This window comes from Quercus robur, chromosome 9 (assembly GCF_932294415.1).
Source record: "Quercus robur chromosome 9, dhQueRobu3.1, whole genome shotgun sequence".
Classification (NCBI taxonomy): domain Eukaryota; kingdom Viridiplantae; phylum Streptophyta; class Magnoliopsida; order Fagales; family Fagaceae; genus Quercus; species Quercus robur.
Window position 1 is genome coordinate 42,560,670 of NC_065542.1, and position 19,195 is coordinate 42,579,864.

The 19,195-nt window shown below is 42.4% G+C and overlaps 1 protein-coding gene across 1 annotated transcript; it reads right to left on the reverse strand.

Annotated features, from left to right (window-relative positions):
• Window positions 1–7,587: 7,587 nt before the first annotated feature.
• LOC126701059 (uncharacterized) lies at window positions 7,588–10,152 on the reverse strand. Its single transcript, XM_050399202.1, has 2 exons — window positions 9,565–10,152; window positions 7,588–7,836 (listed from the first exon to the last, which is right to left on the reverse strand). The coding sequence occupies exons 1-2, from the start codon at window positions 10,150–10,152 to the stop codon at window positions 7,588–7,590; spliced, it is 837 nt and encodes a 278-aa protein (XP_050255159.1).
• Between the last annotated feature and the right edge of the window lie 9,043 nt (window positions 10,153–19,195).

Sequence of the window (19,195 nt, forward strand, 5' to 3'; positions counted from 1 at the left end):
TGAAACTGTATTCATTATCGGTGGCTTTGTTAAACCTATTTGAAATAATATGTAAGAAAAGCGAGTTTTATATTAATTGAATAAAAAAATAATTTCATGTTAGATACAAAATGAGAAATTGTATTGCTAAAACCTGTTTGGAATAATATACACGAGAAATTGTACATAGAATAAAGTATTGTTCTTTTTTTCTTTTTTAATGAAAAGAATAAAGTACTGTTCTTTAACAAGGTGTATAAATTGCTTGTAGGGCGTGGGTTTGAGCGCTCCTTCTGTTGGAGGAAAGGTCTCAGGCCCAACTAGCCCAATATAATGAATTTTTAGAGAATGGACTTAAGAACTAGGTGTTAGTCTGAACCACAATCACAGGACATGATTAAGTGCGTGCGGACCAATAAGAAAATGGGTTCGGGCATGAAATGTTGTCCTCGGGTGTTTCGTTCGAGGAGCTTGGTATTCTGCTTCTTCCACTTTCAATACTAGGTTACCGTCGTTTTCAAGACCATGCAGACTGTTGCAGTTTTCTCCTTTTTCTCTCTTCCTGCCCATTTTTTGCGATCCCCCATTCTTGGGGGGTCTCTCCCATTATATATTTCTTTCCAGTCGATCTTAACCCTTCATCTGTTGATTGTGCAGGTCATTACTCGAGTGCTCGTCCCATTAGCCACCTTCCCAAACCCTCTGTGAGTTGCAGCAATCAAGGCCATACTGCTCAGGGGTCCTTTCATCATTAATGCGGCCAGGACGTTAGTTGGGCGCATTAAATGCAGAGGTGACAGCTTTTCCTTGAACTACTCCTACATCATACCCCCGTGTGCGTCCTACTGTACTCGTCCTTTCTTTAGGAAATGCTCTGGGAGGCTGCCTTTGATGGCGTGTCATTCTTTCCTACTGGAGTCTGGAATGCCGAGGACAGAATCGTCCTCGACAACATCTTTAGGCCATTTGGATTTTCATCATATGTCCTCGGACATTTCTCTCCTCGGCGCGGGCCTTGGGCCCAGCACAAAGTGGGCCGGGGTCGCCAAGTTCTCTGGCCCCACAATAGCCCCTCAAAATCCTGCTATTCGGATCCTCAGACGGAGAGGAGGGTTTTGGTAACATCAGGCTTCTGTCATGGCTTGTCACGTCCTGTCCTTCATTAATGCTAAAGTCTTTTCGTATGCCCAAGACACGTTCCTGGCGCCTTGGTATATGAAGCGTGTCTTTAATGAATGCTGGTGGCTCTGTGCTCCCCACGTTCAATGGTGCGATGGTGATTTTGACAGTTGAGATTTCCTCACCTTTATGGGCGGGAAAACCCGCACAGTTATTTTTAATGGGAGGTATAAATTCCCATTTGAACGGACTTGTCTCTTTACCTTTGCATTTAAGAGTTCTTGCACATATGTCCTGAGTTCAATCAAACTTCCAGCCAAACTCAAGTTTCTTTCCAGCATAAAGGGCCTGTCCGATGAGCTTTTCCTTATTTCTGTAAGTTTTCTTTGCTCTTCAACTTGTGCTTTCCCTCTTCTAAGTTTATCTTTCTCTTGCTCCTCTCCTTCTTTCGTCATCTCCTGAGTCTCTTTGGCAGTTTCTAGAGATGGGTAAATTAAAGAAGTTGGTTGAGACCGAAGAGGCGATGGAAAAATTCATCACCGATTATAGGATACCCCCCAATGTGGGTCTAAGGTACTATGAGGAAGGGGAGTGGCACTTTAAGAGAAAAACGGGTGAGGTGGTGATCCCCATACTTGCCTTTATAAAGGGGGGCGTGAGAATCCCCATGGGGCCAGTGATGAGGGATTATCTTAGGCACTTCCGATTAGCCCCCACCTAGTGTGCTGCTAACGTGTTTAGGATCTTGGGTTGTGTGGATGCCTTAAACAAGAAAATGGGGCTAAGGCTAACCCATAATGACGTAAACTGGTGCTACAACCTCCAACTCTTAAAAGGCAAGTCCTACTATTTGAAGATGAAGGACGATAAGGTTCAGCTTATTCAGTGCCTCCCCGAGTCCAGCAAAGGGTTAAACAAGGACTTCCTCATCGTGTCTGGGGAGTGGCACAATGGCCTTCCTTACCCCACGATGGAGGGGAGCCAGGTGGGGTATCTAGAGTGGGAGAGGGATGATCCCCCCCACCCTTTTTTTTTTGCCATCACGTCTTGCATGGTTTGGTTACTGATATGAACATGCCTTCTTTTTGCAGATCCGCACGCCTTTCAGCGGCATTTCCATCTGATCAACAAGGAAGATTTGGAAACTATTCTCAGGGCAGCGGCTTTTGTAAACGAGGCGGACAACCAAGTCAGGGCCGCTCACAAGATCTTGGGGTACGATCCTATCTAGAGGTCATTCGCCAATCCGAAGTACGTGATCAGAGCAAACGATCCCTGGCTTTAGAGAATTACTATAGTTGAGCACGGGTTTCTGATTCCCGAGGGGTCTCCTGTTCCAGAGGGCATCCCGTTGGCCGGCTCTTCTTCATCCCACCAAGCGGCAGAAGCTGAGAGTGATTCGGGTTTGCCCGAAGAAGGATTCGGTGCGTTTGACCAGGCTAGTTCGCCCGTGGATCCCGTTGGTGACTTGGGTGACCCCGACCTTTCCAAGGAGGATTTCTTGTTAGCGGGGACATCCTCACAGGCGAAGATGGGTCTTAAAAGGAAACCCCAGACAAGCTTGCTCGACCTAATTGAGGGCCAGCCGGGGAAGGAGGAACCAGGAAAGTCGCAATCCAAACCTCCCTCTCCTCCGCCACAGCCTCAACCTGTTCAAACCAGGTCTTCCCCTGCTCGTTCACGAACACTATCTCCCCGGCCCAAACACCCTGCTTCCCCCCAATCGTTTACCTCCTCGGCCTGAGCCCACCAACTCAAAGAGGAAGAGGAGTTCTAAGGGTAAAGAGCAGATGGATGAGGGGAAGTCTCACACACCTCAAGAGGAGGGCGAAGCCCCCCAAGCTCAAAAGCAGCTAAAGATTGGGCCTCAAGGCCAAGATAAGGAGATCTATGCTCAATCTGCACCCGAGGCTTGGCTCCCTGGCCCAATGCTCCACGGTGAGCCATTAATGGAAAACGCCTCCCTAAGGGACTTTCGAGGCGGCGAAGGCGCTTACGTGGCCGACGCGTTAGAGAGGACCCTGCTCCTTCACACTGACATGAAAGAGCTGAAGAATACGAGGAGGCAGGAGGTCTTCCTCAGCATGAAGAGGTACTTGGCCATGGTAAGGCTTCTGATACTTGTGACTCCGTCGATTTTTGCTCCTCAATTTCCATTCATAGTGTGTTTGTTCCAATTGGCAGGCCGTCCAGGCCATTTATAGGCTGGAGGATGAGGCTAAGGAGCAGAGTAGGTCTTTGGAGACCGAATGTAATAAGCACTTAGACGCTGCTCATACCCTTAAGAACTCCGAGGCTAACCTCACTAGGGCCAGGGAGGATCTGAAGGAGATGACCAAGTAGAAGGACAGGGCTGAAGCAAGCCTGTCTGGTGCCCAAAAGCAGGCCGAGACCCAGACGAAGTGCCTACTTGAAGCTAAAGATCAGCTGAGGATTGCTAAGGAGCAAATTGTTGATCTCAAGAAGAGGCTAGCTGAGGCGGATGAGGCCAAAAACGTTGCGGAATGGGTTAGGGACTAAGCTCTAAGGGCCAAGACGGAGGCTGAATTTGCCAGGACGGAGGCCGAGACCTCCAGGGACAAAGCCGAGAAGGAGGCTTATAACTTGGGGGTGGCTGACACCCAGGCCATCCTCAAGGCTCAAATCCCTGGGGTTTGTTGGCTCTACTACTCCCAGGTTTGGAATGAAGCCCTCAAACAAGCTAGGGTGGAGGCTTCCTCCGATCTGTGGAAGGCGGAGAAGGTATACTATCCTCTGGCCATCCGTGAGACGAATCCCGAGACAGTGAGAGCTCTAGAGGAGACTGAGGCTGCTCAGCTTGAGGCTACTCTGACCGTGTCCACCACTAACGAGCCAGTCGAGGGGAGTGAGCTCCCTAAGGTGACTGATACAAGTGGGAGCTTCAACCCCGAAGCACCCCAGGAGGCTGCCGGATCTATAGTCGGCGCTCAAGACTCTCATGCCGAGGAGCCACCTCTCTTGGTTCAGCCCCTTCAGTCCATTTCCCCTACTGACGTCACTCAGGGCCTCGAGGCCAATCCTGCCCAGCTTCCCAAGAAAGGGATGTTTCCCAAGGTCCCGAGTCCAATCCTGTCCGGCTTCCCAAGGAAGGGGATGTTTCCCAGGGTCTCGAGGCCAATCTTGTCTGGCTTCCCAAGGAGGGGACCAAAATGAAATCGAAGAAGTAGAGATTCCAGCCAACCTTTATATTGGTTTTCTTTTTAGTTTAGCTTTTAGTTAATTTGCTTCTGTTTTAAGAACCTTAGGATTCTTTTGTAACTGAATTCTCGACTATGTGTATTAAATTCCTTTCTTCTTTTCTCTTTTGAATCATGTGTTTATTGCCCTTACCGATGTTACCATTACTGTAAATCTCGTGGCTTGTGAATTAATTATCCTAACGGGTGTGAATGGTTGTGCACATAATATATTTGAAGTCAAATCCCTGAATACTGTCTTACCGGCATCAAAGGGACGCTTAGTTTGCGTCTACCCATATTTCTAGGGGGCTAAGTGTATGATCCGAGGTGCCGAGCGTGTTATTAGGTCATATCCACAGCTTTTGCAAATTTCAAAGCAGCGAGTCCGAGGACCATGCGAGACCTCGAAGTGACTAGTTTTCCCATAGGCTTGAGTCTGAGGACCATGCAAGGCATTGGTTCTGTCTAGCACTTAGATTTTCTTGGAGTGACTAGTTTCCCCATAGGCTTGAGTCCGAGGACCATGCAAGGCCTTGGTTCTGTCTAGCACTTAGATTTTCTTGGGGTGACTAGTTTCCACATAGGCTTGAGTCCGAGTACTATGCAAGGTCTTGGTTCTGTCTAGCATTTAGATTTTCTTGGAGTGACTAGTTTCCCCATAGGCTTGAGTCCGAGGACCATGCAAGGCCTTGGTTCTGTCTAGCACTTAGATTTTCTTGGAGTGACTAGTTTTCCCATAGGCTTGAGTCCGAGGACCATGCAAGGTCTTGGTTCTATCTAGCACTTAGATTTTCTTGGAATGACTAGTTTCCCCATAGGTTTTAGTCCGAGGACCATGCAAGACATTGATTCTGTCTAGCACTTAGATTATTGCCAGAATGCGAGACGTGTAATCAAGATGGACTTAAAATCTAAACTAGACAAACACTTTTATTAATAGTAATACCTTTTCAGGTTATTTACATTCCATGGACGAGGTACAGCTTTTTCATCTAAGTCTTCTAGGTAGTACGCTCCTATCCCCGCGACTGAAGTAATCCGGTATGGCCCTTCCCAGTTGGGTCCAAGCTTTCCCCATGATGGGTTTTTGGTAGCACCCACAACCTTCCTCAGCACTAAGTCCCCTAGTGCTAGCGGTCTAAGCTTCACGTTAGCATCATATCCCTGTTTGAGCTTTTGATGGTAATAGGCCAATTGGACTATTGCCTTTTCTTTTCGTTCGTTGATCAGGTCTAGGCTTCTCTCTAGTAGTTCGTCGTTACTATCCGAGGTGAATGAACTCGTCCTCAGCGTTGGGAAGTTTGCCTCTAGAGGGATAACGACCTCGGTCCCATAGGTCATGGCAAAAGGCGTCTCCCCTGTCAACTATCGTGGTGTAGTTCGATAGGTCCATAGGACGTGCGGCAGCTCTTCCACCCATCTTCCTTTGGCGTTATCCAGTCTCTTCTTAAGTTCGTTGACTATAACCTTGTTGACAGCCTCGGCTTGCCTGTTTCCCTGAGGATAGGTTGGGGTTGAGTACCTGTTAGTGATCCCCAACTCGCAGCAGTATCTTTTGAAGGCCTTGCTGTCAAACTGGAGTCCATTGTCTGAGATGAGGGTGCGAGGGACTCCGAATCGTGTGACAATGTTTCTCCAGATGAATTTCTTAGCATCCACGTCTCTGATGTTGGCTAGAGGCACGACTTCGACCCACTTGGTGAAGTAATCTGTGCCGACCAGTAGGTATCTCTTATTTCCTGCTGCCTTTGGGAAGGGTCCTACGATATCCAGGCCCCACTGGGCGAACGGCCACGGATTGGACAGAGGGTTGAGGGCCCTGCCAGGTTGATGAATATTTGGGGCGAACCTTTGGCACTGGTCGCACTTTTTAACATACTCCAAGGCTTCCTTCTGCATCCCCGGCCACCAGTATCCCTGGGTAATGACTCGATGTGATAGAGATCTTCCTCCTGTGTGACTCCCGCAGATCCCTTCGTGCAGCTCTTCAAGCAGCAGTTCTGATGCCTCAAGGTAGACGCATAGTAAGTATGGTCCGGAATATAAGCGTTTGTACAATTTATGGTCCTTAGACAACCAGAACCGAGGAGCTTTTCTTCGTATTTTCTCCGCCTTCGACTTTTCCTCGAGCAAGATGTCATCTTTGAGGAACTTCACAATAGGGTCTATCTAGTTAGGGCCCACTCTGACCTCATGAACATGGATCATGCCTTTGACTACTTCCTTCGCTCTATCCAGGTGCCCAACGAGAATAATTCGAGGCAGATCCCCTGCCGAGGAGGTGGCAAGCGTGGCTAGCGAATCTGCATGAGTGTTTCCACTTCTGGGGACATGCGACAAGTTGAAAAAGTTGAAGCCAGGCTGTAAGCATTTGACCCGGCTTAAGTACTCTTGCATCCTTGCATCTCTAGCCTCTAATTCTCCCTTTACCTGGCCTACTACCAGCCTTGAGTCCGAGAACATCTCCATTACCTTTCCTCCCATTTTCTGTACCATGGCAATTCCTCGTAGCAGGGCCTTATACTCGGCTTCGTTGTTCGTGGCTGAGAACCCAAGTCTTCAGGACTTCTCTATGATGGCTTCCTCGGGAGATATTAGGACTAGCCCCACTCCAAATCCTCTCTGATTTGTTGCACCATCAACGTACACCTTCCAACATGGGGGTCCTGTTGTAGAGATCACTCCAACCGATTTTCCATCCATGTTCTACTCCTCTGCCACTATTTCTACTGGGGGTTCAGCAAATTCGGCTACTAAGTCAGCCAGGACTTGGCCCTTGATAAAGGTCCGAGGCATGTATTTAATGTCAAAAGCTCCCAGAATTGTGCTCCATATGGCAATCCTTCCAGTGTAGTCAGCAGTTCGCAACACAGACTTCAAGGGTAGTTGGGTTAGAACAAACACTGTGTGGGCTTGGAAATAATGGGGAAGCCTTCGCATGGCGTGGACCACAGCCAGTATGGCTTTCTCCAGGGGTAGGTATCTGACCTTGGCTTCATGTAGCAACTTACTCACGTAATAGATCAGCTTTTGGACGCCATTGTCGTCCCGTATTAGCACCAAGCTTATGGCATGGGGGGCTACAGCAATGTATGCGTACAGAACTTCATCAGCCTCGGGACTTGACATGATAAGTGGCTGGGATAGGTAATCCTTGAGTTGCTAGAAGGCCACCACACAGTCCTACATGATAGGTGACCAGTTAAACCCCTTCTACTTGTTGATCAAAAGATAGAATGCCCTACATCTGTCCGCCGATCTGGAAATGAATCGATTGAGGGTTGATGGCCTACATTTGTGGCGATTTCAGGTCGTTGATGGCCTTGATCTGGTCAGGGTTGACCTCGATTCCCCTATGGGTAACCATGTAGCCTAAAAACTTGCCTGACCCTATGCCAAAGGAGCACTTGGAAGCGTTTAGGCGCAGCTTTTGTTTCCTCAAGATGCCAAAGGTGTTGCCGAGGTCCCTTAAATGCTCGGACACCACTTTACTCTTCACCACCATGTCATCGACGTAGATTTCGATGTTCTTGCCCAGCTGTGGTTTGAACATTCTTGTCATCATCCTTTGATAAATGGATCCCGCATTCTTTAGGCCAAATGGCATTACCTTGTAGTGGTAATTTCCGATTGGTGTCACGAAGGCCGTTTTCTCCTGATCCCCCAACGCCAGTGGTATTTGGTGATAGCCTTGAAAGGCGTCCAAGAAGCTCATTCGAGGATGGCCTGCTGTCGCATCCACTAGCTGGTCTATCCAAGGCATTGGGAACGAGTCCTTAGGGCACGCCTTATTTAGGTCTGTGAAGTCCATGCAAACCCGTCATTTCCCACTTTTCTTTTTTACCACCACCGTGTTGGCCAGCCATTCGGGGTAAAAGACTTCTTTGATAGCCCCCACACACTTAAGCTTTGCCACTTCGTCTCTAATCGCATCGGCATGCTCTTTTGACGGGCGACAGGGTGGTTGCTTCTTGGGAATGATGGCCGGGTTGACATTGAGGTGATGGCAGATGAAGGCTGGGTTGATCTCGAGGGCGTCGCAGGAATCCCATGCAAATACGTCAATATTCCTTTTAAGGAACTCAACCAGCTCCTCTTTCTCCTAAAGGGGCAACTAGACCCCTACTCGGAAGAACTTCTCCGGGTCGTTGTCAATAACCACCTCTTCCAGGTCTTCGCATTTCGCCTTCCCGACAATTGTGTCAGGGGGCAAAACTGAGGTCTTTAGTTGCTATAAATTCTCCTCAGTGGAGGCTGAGGACTCCGCGTCGAGCCGATGTGAGACGGCCGCTACCACGCATTACCTCGCCGTGGGTTGGCAACCACGGATTTCAAGGACTTGGTCTCCTAACGGGAATTTCACCTTTTGGTGTAACGAGGATGCAACAGCTCCTAAGGTATGGAGCCAGGGCCTACTGACAATGGCTATATAAGGAGAGTAGGTGTTCACCACGATGAAATTCACTTCCACTATTTCCAGGCCGGTCTGGATGGGCGATCTAATCATGCCCATTAGAATGACAAGCTTTCCATCGAAGCTCATCAGAGGGGAGTTGTAGGGCGTCAAATCTTTTGGTTTTAACCCCAGCCCCTTGTATAGGTCGGGGTACATAACCTCAGCCGCGCTGCCGCCATCCACCATCACTTTTTTCACCTAGTAGTCCCCGATTCGGAGAGTGATTAGCAGCGCGTCGTCGTGGGGCTGGATGGTCCCGATCTTATCTTCCTCTGAAAAACTCAAAACAGGACGAAAGCTCATTCTGGCCCTCTTCGGCCCTGGTTGGGACTTCTCGGCAGACAGTTGAGCCTCCAATAACACTCATGCAGGGCGCGTGCCTGTTCTTCCTGGTGTGGCCACGATGACGTTGATCGTTCCTGTGGGTGGCCTCAGGGCAGCATCTTTCCTGGCCTCTTGAGGGCCTTGATGACCACTGGAATTATGCAAAAAGTGCTTCAGCCTTCCTTCCCGAACTAGCTAGTCTAGGTGGTTCCAGAGGTTTTTGCAGTTCTCCGTAGTGTGGCCATAGTCTTGGTGGTACTGGCAATAAAAGTTCTGATCGCGCTTCGAGGGTTCTCCCGCCATTTTATTCGGCCACCTAAAGTACGGCTCGTTCTTGATTTTCTCCAAAACTCAATGTACTGGTTCTTGGAATACGGCGTTAACAGACTGTGCATTGGCTGTTCCAGGTCGCCCTACAAAGTCCCTCCTCGGGTGGTTGCTGCTATACTAGTCCGACCTGAAATCCCTCCTCTCCTGAGGGATAACCTTCTCTTTTCCTCTTCCCTGTAATTGGTCTTCCTCCACTCGCTTGTACTTGTCGATTCGATCCATTAGTTGATGCATACTGTTGGCAGACTTGCCAATCAGAGACTTTCGCAGGCCGTAATCGGCTAGGAGACTATTTTTGAAAGTGATAATGGCGACGTCGTCAAAGTTGTCTTCCATTTTATTGTACGTCTCCCAATATCTGTCTGAGTAGGCCTTTAAGGTTTCTTCGTCATGCATGGATAACGACAACAAAGCACTCGAAGGCCGAGGGGCTCTGCGGTTCGTAACGAAACGGGAGCCAAAAGCTTGGGTCAGCTGCCTATACGAGTTAATGGAATTCGTCTTCAGACCATTAAACCACCTCATCGCCACTGGTCCCAAGCTAGATGGGAAAACCTTGCACATCAGTGCCTCGTTCCTAAAATGGACAGTCATCCTTTGGTTGAACTGGCTCACATGCTCCATCGGGTCTGTTCTACCGTTGTAAATGGCGAAGTTTGACTGCTGGAACTGTCGAGGAAGTACGTCCCTTTCTATGTGATGCGTGAAAGGCGACTTGGAGAGCTGATCCAGTGCCTTGCTCATGGCGTCGTTTCCCAAGCCCCTGGGAGATGGGCTTTTATGCCTACGCCTCTGGAAGTGTTCTTCTTCGTGGGAGAAGGTCTCACTTGGGGGAGTCCTCGATCTTCATCTATAGTCGTCGTCACTTTCTTTGTCGGATGGCATGTCGAGTCTGGAACGAGATTGCCTTTGCTGTGCATGGTGTAGCTTTCTTTTCAAATCGTCTATCTCTTGCTGCATGGACTACCTATCGTTCTGTTTCTGAGACATATGGCTTCTAACTTCCTCCTGTTGCGGGGCCCGGTTGTTGTTTCGTCTCTGAAGCACGTGGCTGCCCGCGCAAGAGTGGCTCTTACTGGTTTGGGTGGTATTTACACTTCCCTCTCTAAACTTTCCATTCTCTTCGTTTCAGTCGCGCTCGGGGTTGGGGAAGTTACCCTGTTGCTAGGATTTGGCTGGTTTGAGCTGATGGGGGCCTGCTTGATGAGGGCTTGATCCTACCATGCCGGTTCGTTGTCCTTACTAACACATAAGTTCTCCCCACAAACGACGCCAATTGTAAGGCGTGGGTTTAAGCGCTCCTTCTGTTGGAGGAAAGGTCTCAGGCCCAACTAGCCCAATACAATGAATTTTTAGAGAGTGGGTTTAAGAACTAGGTGTTAGTCTGAACCACAATCACAGACATGATTAAGTGCGTGCGGACCAATAAGAAAATGGGTTCGGGCATGAAATGTTGTCCCCAGGTGTTTCGTCCGAGGAGCTTGGTATTCTGCTTCTTCCACTTTCAGTACTAGGTTACCGTCGTTTTCAAGACCATGCAGACTGTTGCAGTTTTCTCCTTTTTCTCTCTTCCTGCCCCTTTTTTGCGATCTCCCATTCTTGGGGGGTCTCTCCCATTATATATTTCTTTCTAGTCGATCTTGACCCTCCATCTGTTGATTGTGCAGGCCATTACTTGAGTGCTCGTCCCATCAACCACCTTCCCAAACCCTTTGTAAGTTGCGGCAACCAAGGCCATACTGTTCAGGGGTCCTTTCATCATTAATGTGGCCAGGACGTTAGTTGGGCGTATTAAATGCGGAGGTGACAACTTTTCCTTGAATTGCTCCTACACCATACCCCCGTGTGTGTCCTATTGTACTCGTCCTTTCTTCGGGGAACGCTTTGGGAGGCTGCCTTTGATGGCGTTCTGTTCTTTCCTACTGGAGTCTGGAATGCCGAGGACAAAATCGTCCTCGGCAACATCTCTAGGCCATTTGGATTTTCATTGTATGTCCTCGGACATTTCTCTCCTCGGCGTAGGCCTTGGGCCCAGCACAAAGTGAGCCGAGGTCGCCAAGTTCTCTGGCCCCACATTGCTATTTCATTTTCATTGAATCTCATTCATTAGACTTTTCTTACTATTATTGATTTAAATTACATTATGCATGTCTCCTTTAGGTTTTTGAACTTTTTTAACATTTTATTATGATAAGTTTAGGTATATTTATCAGAGGAAATAATTATGAGATTAGATTGAAAAACATCCATAAAAAGCTAAAAGCATGGTTAAAACTATTTGACAACATTAGACCTATGAGATTTTAAAAACCTGAAGCATGAAATGCATAAATTAGAGATAAGACTGTTTTGAATTTTGAAGTTTGTTATTTTCAACAATGAATATAAAATTTTATAAGGTTGTGATGAAGAAATTTGCTTGACAATATGCATTTTCCAATATTATAAGTTTTTTTTTTTTTTTTTTTTTTTGTGTGATTTAAAGTTATCATATATAAACATCACTATGATATTTTATGATGCCTTAAAAACTAAATACAAAAAAAAAAGTCACAATGAATGTGGAAATATTTTTTTTAGAGAGTTTCAACTTATGACGTTCGCTCTTGATAATAACTTTTTTATTAAATATGAAAATATATTATCAAATCCCTCCTACATTTAACGTGCACTACATTAAAAAAGAGTTTTTTTTTTTTTTTTTTTTTTTCTTGGGATGATTAGCTATAAGAATAAGAATGGGAGATGATGGATATATAATTATAGGATAGGGATAATTATAGTAAACCCACCTATGGTTAGACTCGTTTTCACTTTGCTTATTCGTGGTTTAAAACTTTACACTTTGCCCACTTAAACTTCAATCCGTTACCCACCTCATCCTCAGACGTTAGAAAAACACATTTTTAAGGAAAAACAAACATAACGAAAATCAAAAAGCTAGAGTTTTGATTGCTTAAGAACTTCTATAAGAACAAAGCAGAGGAATAGCACTTAAATCAAAGGCCTCAATGAAAATCAAAATATTGTTATGCAAATCTCAAGAATTCTGAGTGCTGTTATAAATCGCCCAAATTTCTTTGAACTTTGACCGAGACTGTCTTGTTTTGATTTTCACTCCATTCTGAGCGTGAACTTTCTCCATGGGATTTCAATGATTTTCCTGCATCTTTAATAATTTCCTTCAGTTGATCCGTACAAGCCATTCTTGAATGCTTTATGCCTTCAATTGCTTTTGCATTCATGAGAAGTTTGTGTACATCCTTTAAACGACTTTGTAGTTGTGTGAACTCATCCATGGCTTGCCCTTGGATGAGTTGATTGTGAAAGTTGTTCAGAAGAGAAGAAATACCATCGTCATTGGTTGTTGTGGCCTGAGATGAAAACATTTGCTTTTTCTGGGACCGATGGACAGATTTCAATGGATCTCTTCTAATAAATTTGAAGTCATATATGTTCTTATTTAGAATAGGGAGCCATAACATTCTGTCATAATACTCATAGCTCTCCTTGAGCTTACGCCTTGCTATCCAATATTTACCAATATAGAAAATCCAGCTCATTCGATTTGCTATTTTAAGTATGCCATCCATGTCTTGTAGTAGTTCAAGTATGGTCTCCTCCACAAGCTTCACCCAGGCCTTCTCCGTTTTAGTGTCCATTCTAAGCCCATCTAAATCTTCCAGGAAAGCAAGTAGTGGCTTCAGCAGATTTGTGTGCTATTCCTTTACTTTGTTCTTATAGAAGTTCTTAAGCAATCAAAACCCTAGCTTTTTGATTTTTGTTATGTTTGTTTTTCCCTAAAAATGTGTTTTTCTAACGTCTGAGGGTGAGGTGGGTAACAGATGGGTAACGGATTGAAGTTCAGGTGGGCAAAGTGTAAAGTTTTAAACCACGGGTAGGCAAAGTGAAAGTGGGCCTAATCACAAGTGGGTTTACTGTAATTATCCTTATAGGATATTATCTACATGTTTAATATTATCATTAAGCCAAGATATCAGTTGGTTTTTAGTGTAGACAAGATTGAATTTTAGATCTATTATTCAATAATAAGAGACTTTACCAGTTGAATTATTTGGAACCCACTTTTAATTTATATATACTATAAAACCAAAGCCATTGACCTTTTTTTTTTACTTCTTGAGAGCTTGCCATGTAGGATTTCAAGCTCTCATAATTTTTCACATCAATAATTTGAAAAAAAAAAAAAAAAAAAAAATAAAATCCCTTTCTCCCCCGAACCCAAAACTCGATTAAAAAAAAAAAAAAAAAAACTCTCCCTCTCTTAAACGCAAACATAGTGACACAGACTCATCAAACTCCCTCTCTTCTTCTTCACACAGTCCCATCTCCTTCTTCGCACACACAAGTTCCTTTGTGCCTCTCTCTACATACAAGTTCCCTTGCCTCCAATCTTCTCTCTTCTCTATGTACATAGAAATGGCAACGGGTCTAGTTCGAGGCAAGTTTCTTTATGCCCGAACCTGCCTCACAGGCCACCCTCGTTACCCAAACCCGACCCGTTTAATAAACGGGTTTTTTTTAACCCCCAACCTCACCCCGTCAAGCCCCCGCAGGCCTCGTCCAACCATGTCAGATTTGGACCCAATCCGCAACCCAAATCATGGCCCAATAAAAAATAATAATAATTTAGGATTAAATTGAAGCCTATACCGCAACCCAAAAAAAAAAATTATAATTGCCCAAATTCAAGCCCTATACCGTGGCCTAAATGCTAAATTAGTCCAAATCATAGGACCATTACAAACCTATTAATCATAAATCAATAAATCACCTATTAATTATAAATTAATAAATTATAGCTAAGATCATAAATCAATAAATCACCTAACCTTTTTTTTAGGGGAAATAAATCACCTAGCTAAGATCACCATTTAATCATAAATCAATAAATCATAGCTAAGATCACCTGTTAAACATAAAAATAAAAGCTACAAAATAAATCCCACAAGTTTAGAATAATTACAAACCAACAAATTAATCCAACAAGTCCAAGAAATTAAAAAGCTACTAAATTAATCCAACAAGTCTAATCCTTCACAGTTGTGATACAACTTCCATCCTCTTCATTAGGCTCCACATCATCAAGAATTGTTTGAATTGTACAATCTCCTAGCATAGTTGAAGAACCTACAACAACAATGAATTAAAAAATGGAATAAACTTTATCAAATTATAACCAGCAAATATAAAAATACAATTTTGATTTCATTTTATAAATACAAATTATACAATTGCTACCCTTTAATTTCACTCCATAAACTGTAATGATTAACGAACGCAAGGTTATTAAAAAAAAAAAGTAACAGTGAGTGAGTTGTGAGCGATGAAATTGTGACGAATCAGTGAGGCGGTGACAGAGCCTGAGGGTCAACGGTAAGAGTGAGTGAGGGTGAGACTTGAGAATGAGTGAGAGTGAGTGAGAGTGGGTGAGGAGAGTGAGGGGCGATGGGGTGGCTGTTGTGTTGTGAAATGAGAGGAGAGTGAGGGGAGATGGGGCGGCCAAGTGCTGCTGTGAACTGAGAGGAGGGTTGGGAAATAAGAGTTAGAATGAGTTTATATATATACTAGTATTATACCCGTGCGAAGCACAGCTTAATAAAAAATATTTTGATAATATAATTAAATTGAATAACAAATAAAAGGAAAAAAAAAATTAAGTTACATGGAAGACGTGTTTTATGTATATTCAAGTTTGGCATTTTTTTTCAAAAAAAAAATATTATAAAATATTTTAAAAACTATGGCAAATTGTAAAAATAGTATAACAATTATTAACGAAATCTCTCTCTCTCTCTCTCTCTCTCTCTCTCTCTCTCTCTCTCTCTCTCTCTCTCTCTCTCTCTCTCTCTCTCTCTCTCTCTCTCTCTCTCTCTCAGTGTGTATATATATATAAAGATAAAAACAAAAACAAAAAAAATATATTTTTTAATCTAAAAAATAATTGAATTTTGTATATTTGTCCTTATATATAATATATCTAATTACAATGATCAATAAAAACTTTTATAATTTTTTTAATAATTCCTATTTATTTATGAAGAGGAGATCATCATTAAAGAATTAATTCAAAATTTAAGATTAAAAAATAAATAGTACTTGTACACCTAAAAGAAATTTAATTTTTATTTCTTATTTTAATATTTAAATCATTTGTTTTAGTGTTGATTTTATTCAAATGGTTATAAGGTATATCACACATTCTAACTTAATAATAAATAAAAATATAATACCCTAACTTAATGTAACATTTTAACCTACTAATAAATAAATATAACACCCTAATTTAAAGTAATGTTTGTAATTATATTGTACATTAGCCTTTAAGAGCACATATATTATTTTTTTCTCATAAAAAAAAACACAGATATTAATATTACACATGAATGAATTCAATAATTAAAACAGATAAAAACAAAATTAAGCCAAAATCCCAATTCATTAATGAAAAAATATCCAAATTTCTGAGCTTTAAAAAAAATGAAAATAGAATTAAGTAAAGATAGATTTACAGAGGAATTTGGACTAATGGATATAAGAATATTTTTAGATCCTTCTTTTTCTCTCGTATCCAATTTCATGTTTAACAACAAATTTTGCTTTTAATTAAAGAATATAGATTACATGGAACAAAGCAACAAACAAAAACCATAACAAATTAAATCCACATACAATAAAATATTGATGTCAACAACAAATAATCATGTGATAAGAAAATAAAAAATACAAATATATTGGTTGCTGTATTGACGTCTAAAAAAAATACTAAAAGGTGCAATCAAACATAGAATTTCAGCCTATCTATAAAACTTGTTGATAAAAATCATATAATATATAATAAAAAGGCAACAAATACACAAAATCTATTCAATTTGATGGAAGAAAAAAAATACCTACAAGGTTGTAAGTAGCGTAGAGAGAAGAAGGGAAGAATATAGCAAATAATTATAAGGCACGTAATAGAAAGAATAATACACTAAAAAACTAAGTGTATATATAGAGAGAATTTTAGGTTATGAAAAAGATGACATGAACAAAAAGAAGGAGTTTAGGTGAAACTCAAATACTTTTTCTTTTTCTTTTTTTAACTTTATTATTAGGAAAAAGATGACATAAGATGCAAATTTATCCCAAAAAAAAAGTATTAAAAAAAAATTCAAAAACATATTTCTGTTTCACATTTTTTTTTTTAATTCTATCTTTTTTCTTTCACGTATTTTTTATCTCTTTTTTTTTTATTTAAATTCTATCCCTTTTTTATATATAGGTAATTCTATCCTATTGATTTTGGTTTTTGTTGATAACATTTTAGATAGACACAAATGTAGTTGTAGTTGTAAATCAAATACTACTTTCTTTTGTTATTTGCTTATTAGGAAAAATATGACATAAAATGCATATTTATTCAAAGATGACATAAGAAAATTTGTATATTTTTTTTCTTAAAATCTAAATATCTAAAAAAATTTCTGCAATTTAGTGAAGTCACTTGGCGCAACCACGACTTCTAAAACTAAATTTTATTATATAGTATATGAGATATATATATATATATATATATATATATTTATAGGTTTTTTGGTAATTTTGTTTTAAGCGGGTTGGGCTTGGGTTTGAGGCTGGTATCACTAAAACCCGCACTTGACTCGAACCCACTTCGAGTTTTATTTTAAAAACCCAAACCCGACCCTATTGTTTCGAAGGGTCGGGTCTAGTGCTCATGGGTCGAGTAAAAATTGTCATTCCTATGTGTATGAGTTCTTCCTATATGGTTTGCGATTATCATCTATCCACTTTGTTCTCTCTTTGGATTTTCATTTGTGGTTGTCTCTGTGTTGATCTGCTCTAGCAATTATCAGCTATCCACTTTGACTATTATTATTGTTTGTCTTCTTGTGGTGGATCTTTTTGTGTCTTAGGCTGGATTGCTTTTGCCGTACTACGGCCTTATAATTTTGGGGTAGAAGAGTCGGGACTAGCCTAATTGAAACACACTTTAGGCCAGTTTGTGTGCAAGTTAGAGCCTTGACAGGAATCTTGAGCGTGTCATGTGCTCACAACAAGAAATACTATTACAAAATGTTATAGCAAGAAAAACATAATACAACAGGATAATTAAAACACTTTAAATAGAATATTTTCTACTGACAACAATAATACTTGAACAATTCCACAAAGGAAAAATATGACAACGTGATTACGACAAAAAAAGATTAATAGCAAAAAGTCATGTTAGTCTTTAATCAACCATGGCAAAAGAAAAGAAGATTAGTCTACTAAAGGAATGGGCTTGAGTCTTCAGCAGATTCAAGTCCAAAAAGGGGAACCAATCTCCAATGTGGGTAACCTCAAAAGGAAATCCTACTGTAGAAGTTACTCACTTTGGAAAATGGACCTAAGTGACCTGATCTCAGATTCTTGACTTGTTAGAGAGTAGGCTATTGAAAGGAAGAGAAGTGGGTAGCTTATTGGTGCGGTGCATGCTTTTACTCCTATCACTCATGTTTTTCTTCCTTACTCTCGGTTTTCTTGATTTCCTTGTTTTCTTTCTTTTTCGTTGTTGTTATTGTTCTCTTGTTGTTTCATCCTTGTTTACTGTGCACATCTATGGTCTTTTTATACTATCTGCCATGACAAGATTTACCATTTTTACCCCTTAACTACTTTTGGCCTGTTGTAGGTGTCCTTCCAGGACTGCCCACACAGGTCTTCCGGCTGCTTAGCCACCACCACTACACTGTGTTGGTTGTGCCATGCCTCATTCCTAGACAAAAGTGGTTTTGTTTTATTTTTTTACTTCCCTTGGCACTCCCATCCATATAAAGGCTGGGTTTCTCCCTTACCAACTTCTATAGCATGCACCTAATAATTCCAACTCATGTTTACCTCTTTTGGGTGGGATGTCATCCCAGCGGGATATTTCTCCCAAAAGAGCTTGAGCAGGAACCCCAAAATAGGCTCCTCCTTCTCCCCACCACCAGACCACACTTTCTTTTACCACTGACCCATGACCCACCTCCCTTGTATTGACTAGGTACAAGTAGGTGATGCCTGAGCCTTGTGTGCGTGCTCCACTTTCATATGAGTCCATTGCTTTTCTGGCGTTCATGCATTTGCTATTGCCTACAGGTTTGTTTGACTTTGCTGCACGCTTTGGTGCTTGTTTAACTCTTGTAGTGTGAATGAGTTCTTCGGTCTTCATTCTTTGCATCTCATTTCTTCTTCGAGCTGAGCATTGCTTGGGTGTGGGCTTTCTCTTCTTTAATTTGGCCAATGTCTCCTTTCATCCCTTGTCCATGGGTTGGCTGGTGCTCTTGCCATGCCATTGCATTGTTCCTATTATGATATCATTTACCCTTGTTTACCTTATTACTTCTAGGCTTGTGGGCTAAAGTATCTACTATGCCAGTTTCATATGTTATTCCTTCTTTTAGTCTACTACCCAGCATTCCTGTTAGGCCAGTTCATATAACATCTCGGGCTTCCTCGGCCCATATTATTCCTTGGGTATCCTTGGCTCGTTTCATTCTTTGGGCATCCTTGGCCCCTTTCATTTTTTCCTACTTCTTACATTCTCATGGGTTTTTGCTAAATCCTTTGGGTTTCCCTGGCCCAATTACCACATCCTTTGCCTTTGGGTTTATTGGCTTTCAAACCAATCCCATTTACTAATTCCTTTCTTTGGGCTCCTCCAACCCATTTTGCTTTCTTTCCATTTCTCATGATTCCCATGAGCTTATTACTTCATTCTTTGGGGGCTTTCTTG